This window comes from Microcaecilia unicolor, chromosome 3 (genome assembly GCF_901765095.1).
Source record: "Microcaecilia unicolor chromosome 3, aMicUni1.1, whole genome shotgun sequence".
Classification (NCBI taxonomy): Eukaryota; Metazoa; Chordata; class Amphibia; order Gymnophiona; family Siphonopidae; genus Microcaecilia; species Microcaecilia unicolor.
In genome coordinates, this window is record NC_044033.1 from 107,129,145 (window position 1) to 107,135,130 (window position 5,986).

General features: G+C 44.2%; 1 protein-coding gene across 1 annotated transcript; it reads right to left on the reverse strand.

Moving 5' to 3' along the window:
- Positions 1 to 2,075: 2,075 nt before the first annotated feature.
- Positions 2,076 to 3,365, reverse strand: LOC115465624 (ADP-ribosylation factor-like). Its single transcript, XM_030196236.1, has one exon. The coding sequence runs from the start codon at positions 3,218 to 3,220 to the stop codon at positions 2,654 to 2,656; it is 567 nt and encodes a 188-aa protein (XP_030052096.1). The 5' UTR covers positions 3,221 to 3,365; the 3' UTR covers positions 2,076 to 2,653.
- Positions 3,366 to 5,986: the final 2,621 nt, after the last annotated feature.

Below are 5,986 nucleotides of genomic sequence, written 5' to 3' on the forward strand. Positions count from 1 at the left end.
CTGCCTTGCTATTCATCCATGAATCCCATTTTTGCTCACTCTCTTTTTTTTTTTTAAGTTTTTCTCTCCCTCCCCCTCCCCCCACCCCACACCTATCCTGCACCCTCCCTGCTCTTTTTCTGGTGAAAGATCAAGAGGACAGTCCAAAACCCGGGTCCTCATCAAATCAGTCTGTAACCAAAATGTAGAAAATTGTGTCCCCATCCTCCACCCCAATCCCAACCAACATATATCAAAATGAACAGTGCGAAAGGAACAACTCCCAGTTAGAAAGAGAATGATTCCAAACAGCCATCAAGCACTCCTTGTCACAGAGATACCAGAGTTTATTCACCAAAGGTGGTCTACTTCCAATAAGCTGCCAAAGTAATTCTGGCAATTCTCAGCATGACACACCAGGAATGATTGAAAGCGTGTGAGACCAGGTAACCTTTTATGAAACAAAATTATTGCTGGGTGCCACAAAATCAGACAAGCCAACCATCTCTGGAATCTGTGTTGAACAGCGCTCCACTGTGCTTTAGTTTTTACGCAGTTCAGTGGCATAGCTAGGTGGGGTCACGGGGGCCTGCCCCCCCCCATTTGCTCTGGGCTCCTGGTTAGCTGGCGGGGGTCTCCAACCCCCGCCAGCTGAAGACTTCATCCAGCGCTGGTCTGTGGTGGTGCTGCCGCCGCACTGCTTGCTCTGCTCTCTCTTCCCCTCATGTCGGGCATGCTCCTTTTAGTCAAATTTCTCAGTTTCATTAAAAGGAGCATGCTGGAAGAGAGGGCAGGCAATGCGGCGGCACGGAGGCCAGCACTGGATGAAGTCTTCAGCTTGTGGGGGTTGGGGACCCCTGCCAGCCAAGGTATTTGTGGTGGCAGTGGGCAGCGAAGGGGGGGGGTGGTGGGGTGGCGGCCAAAATGTGCCCCCCTCACCTCAAGGTCTGGCTATGCCCCTGATGCAGTTCCAGACTCACCACATCCTCTCCAACAACGTGGAGCTGTTTCAGGAAATGTGATGAAGACAGACTGGAGTAAGATACCACCAGTACATCACTTTAACTGCACTTTCCTGAATTGGGACGGATATAGAAACTTACAATAAAGCCTTCTCCATTGCATCCCAGTCATCCTCCAGTACTGTTGAGATTGTTTTTACTGATACTTATAAAGACAAGACATTAAACCTCTAGAGTCTTCTCATAAGTCCTCCAAAAAGGAGTTTTCCCACAGCACAATATGGGCTGTGGACAAAAAAAAATGTACCCAAGCTGGCATAGGGTTTGCTGCAGGAGTAGTACCAATGTTTGGCGTGCTGCCTGAGCATTGGGGAGGAATAGGTAATGGCCTGTTTTGCATGCCACTTGCACTCAGAGCTGGCGAGCTCATTGTTTCACACGCTCTGATCATGGGACAGGAGTAAATGCGGGCGCTAGTATGGTGCTAATAGCTCTAGCACCCACATTTGTTTCTGATCTTTGGTGCACCAGTGACTGAGCTGGGGGAGGGAGGGGAAAAGATGAAACCTAACAGAAAAGGGACAGAAAAGTTAAAAAGAAACATGAAATGAGAATAACGATCCTGATACACACAAGAAAAGGATGAACATTTTTATTTTTCAATTACAATGTTTAAAAATTCAAAGATTTTTCTATGAAATGTGTTCTGGATTAAGTAAACTAGAATATGCAAATCTGCCACAATTTCAAAACTATCAACTAATTTTTCTAACTCTAAGCCCAGCTGTAAACATGATTTGAATTGTCTATGTCAGGCTTGTCCAACCTGTGGCTTGCAGGCCAGAATCTGTCTCACCAAGTGATTTTTTTTCTGCCCCTCAGAAGCTTGGTAATTCTTGTGGTGTGGGATTCCTGATTCCCCACTACGACTCAGCTCTGTGTAAGCTTGGTACCAGAAGTTTACGTTGGTCGTGTGGTTTAAAGTCTTGTGAGACCAACCCAAACTTCCAGCACTATGTGGCTCAAGGTTGCAGAGAGCCATGTCCTACTGGAGAAGCAGGAATCCTGCTGTTTCTTTTGCAGCTGAAGCCAGGTGAGGGAAAAGAAACTGGGTGAAGATTTTTTTTTGGTGGGGGGGGGGGGGTACATGAGAGAGAGAGATTGGGTGAAGGCTGAGGGGAGGGGTACATACTTGAAAGAAAGTGAGAGAGTGGGTGAAAGCTGGAGAGGGGACAATGCACTATCATATTTTGCCACTATTAAGCAAAGACGAACCATGCAGCAAAATATGATAGTGCGTTTTGACACCAAATGTTACAAAATATGAAATATGACCCCTGACAGAAAAAGGTTGGACAGTCTATATGGATATGTTAAGCTTCAAATCACAAATCATGTACAAGTCCCTGCACAGGCATAATTATATTGTGTACTTAATACAATGAAAAAAAACCCACATAAAATATTGTAAATGAAGTGGTTATATGAGCATGCCTTAACGTATGCGAACAACAAGGCCTCACACTAATCTAATTTCTTTGTTGTCTTCATCCTTTCCACTGCATGAGAGACCTGAAGAATTTATAAACGAGCAAGCAGAAATTTCATAACCTTATATGCATCATCTAGATTTGTGCCCAAACAGAAAAGTAGTTCCAAAAGGTTCTTGTTGCTGTGATGGGTGCTGACAGTGACATAGTTCTGAACTATCTCTAGAACCCTCTGGTCTTGCGCTGCTTCACCATTTCCGAGAGCTTCTCCAATCCCTCCACCAGCCCGTCACCAATGGTGGCACAGCAGCCCTGCACATGCCACTCATGCCCTCTCAGCTTCCTCAGCTCCAGCTTCTCCGCCACTTCCTGAGGTCGTCTGGCTCCGGGCAGGTCCTGTTTGTTGGCCAGGATCACGAAGGGAACACCTTTCATTTCATCATGTTCTAGGATGGCTTCCAGCTCTACTTTGGCTTCAGTGAACCTTTCAGCGTCTGCACTGTCCACTACGAACACCAGCCCGTCAGTGTTTATGTAGTAGTGCTTCCACAGGACTCTGATCTTTTCTTGGCCACCGACATCCCAGACAGTGAATGTCACATTCTTGATCGGCTGCACCGTTTCTACGTTGAAGCCAATGGTGGGGATGGTGGTGACCGTCTCATTTAGTTTCAGTTTATAGATGATGGTTGTTTTGCCAGCAGCATCCAGCCCCAGCAACAGGATCCGAGCATTCATGCCATAGAAACTCGTCAGAGCTTCATGGACTCGGCTCAATAAAAGACCCATAATATCTCCGGTCGTCTGAGAGCTCCAAAGTTCTCTAACGCTTCTCTTCTCTCTCTGGTTTTTGTGCTCCGTCACCCGCTTTCCTCCCTGTATATATAGAGCACAGACAGATCAGCCTGGAAATGCAGCTCCTGGTTTCACGTGCCTGTGTTTTGGCAGATCAGGTTTCACTGTTTTAGCTCCTATTGGCCAAAACCTGGTTTGTGCTGTGTAGTAATTGGCTGGAGCTAGAGAGGAGCATTTCCTTGTTAGCTGTTAGTGGTGTGTTGGAAGCTCCGACAAACTTTCTATTGACAGAAATGATTGTGATACAGGAGGAAGTGAAATCTTTATGTATTTAGCCACACATGTACAATCGATGATCATGACAATAAAGTTTATTGAATATGAATTGTCAGCAGTCCCACAGGGTCTGGAGAACATCAACGAATCTGGACTTCTGTAGCTGATATTGTAACAAGGGGTTAAGAAAAGGTATAGTTACATTGGTCTAGATTCAGTAAATGGTGCTCAAAAATCAGGGCCAAAAGAAATTGGCGTTAAACGCTAATCTATATAGAGGGCTGCCAGATGACCACGTTTTATAGAATAACACTTAGAGCCAATTCCTGTGCCTAAAGTTGAGTGCTGGAATTTATGCCATCTGGCATCTGTTGTAAATGCCAGTGTGGAACACATCGCATTTCAGCACACAAATGGCGCTATTCTATAAAACTGCGCACAACCTTTGGGAACGCCCATGTCCGTCCCCTGGCCATACCTTCTTTTCAGGTATGTGCTAGAGGATTTAGGCACAGAGTGTTATAAAATAGTGCACAGGAAGATGCATGTGTAAATCCAAATTAGTGCAAATTAAGTGGTATTATAGATTGTTAAGGCTTATTAATTCATTGCTGTTAGCTCATTAACTACATAGTCACATAATAACATAGTAAGTGGCGGCAGATAAAGACCTAAACAGTCCATCCAGTCTGCCCAACAGTCATATTCATTTTCAATTCAAGATTAAATCAACAATGAACGTGAGATTATATACTTGATCATGGTCTTTATTTGTAGTTTCTGGGACATAGACTGTAGAATACTTGGAGTATTGTGTTCAGTTTTGGAGGCCATATCTAGCTAAGGATGTAAAAACACTGGAAGCGGTGCAAAGAAAAGCTACGAAAATGGAATGGGATTTACATTGCAAATTGTACGAGAGACTTGCAGACCTCAACATGTATACTTTGGAGGAAAGGAGAAACAGGGGTGACAGGATACAGATGTTCAAATATTTGAAAGGTATTAATCTGCAAACAAACCTTTTCTGGAGATGGGAAGGTGGTAGAACTAGAGGACATGAATTGAGGTTGAAGGGGGGCAGACTCAGGAGTAATGTCAGGAAGTATTTTTTCACAGAAAGGGTGGTGGATAAGTGGAATCCCCTCCCGCAGGAGGTGGTGGAGATGAAAATGGTAACAAAATTCAAACATGTGTGGGATAAACACAAAGGAATCCTGTTTAGAAGGAATGGATCTACGGAATCTTAGCGGAGATTGGGTGGCGATGCTGGTAATTGGGAAGCAAAACCACTGCTGGGCAGACTTCTACGGTCTACGCCCTTATCGTGACTGGATAGGGATGGGCCTGAGTGTAAATATTAAGAGGTTTTGACATTATCTTTAGAACTTTTAGTACAAGAAGACTGCTGGGCAGACTTATACGGTCTATGCCCTGAGAATGGCAAGGACAAATTAAACTCGGGTATACATAATGTATTGCATATCAAGTAAAATGAGTTTATCTTGCTGGGCAGACTGAGTGGACCGTACAGGTCTTTATCTGCCATCACTTACTATCTTACTATGTTAGAAGTCTGGCTCTGTCCTTATGTTCTAACTACTGCAGTTGCCATCAAAGCCCACTCCAGCCTATCTGAAACTAATCTAGATATGCACATATCTTGGATGTGTGCCTAAATTTATGGGCTGATCTTTTGGTACCATGTATAGAATCTGGGGGACTGTGTGTAAGGTACGTGCAATGTGGGTTTGTGCATAGGGTGTGGGGTTGTATGCTTTGGAATGGATGGAGATGTGTGTATCTGATGTGTGTATATGTGTGTGGGTGGTGTATGTGCATGATGTGAGAGTCTGTACAGAACTGGGTGAATGTGGAGTAGTCAGTGAGAAGGGTGTAAATATGTATGTGAGAGGCATGTGTATTGGAGTGTATGTGTGTAGGTGTGAGTAAATGGGTTGTGGGGTGGGGAGTCAGGGTGAGGGAGTGTGTGCAGGATGGTAAACTGTATGTGTTTGTGAAGGTTTATGTGCCTATGGTGTACATATAACTAAGGCAGGGTGTGTGACAGGTGAGTAGGATGTGTGGCTGTTTGTATATTTGGGAAGTTGGAGGCTTTCTGTATTGGGGAAATGAGTGTGTATAGGTGGGGAGTTTTATTGCTGGGGATATGTTGGCATTTGTATGCCTCTGGGCCAAACTGCTGGAAAAATGAGAAGAGGATTTCCGACAGAGTTATATTGATATTTTTGGAAGCTGGATCTGTGAAAATACAGACCCATTTTCAAACCCATTTGAGATATTCATATTTTCTTCCTCATGCCAAGTTTGATTTCCCACCTCTTTTGAAGCATTACAGTACCTACAAACAAACAAACAGGATGAGGGGGACCTTTTTTTTAATAATTATTTCCAATGATCCATTATTGGAAAGTATAACTAGTAAGAAAAGCATGTTGAGGTATGGCTTTGTGAATGCTTTCC

Excerpts from the sequence above, each read along its gene's own strand:
- LOC115465624 (XM_030196236.1), bottom strand. The coding sequence starts at position 3,220 with ATGGGTCTTTTATTGAGCCGAGTCCATGAAGCTCTGACGAGTTTCTAT.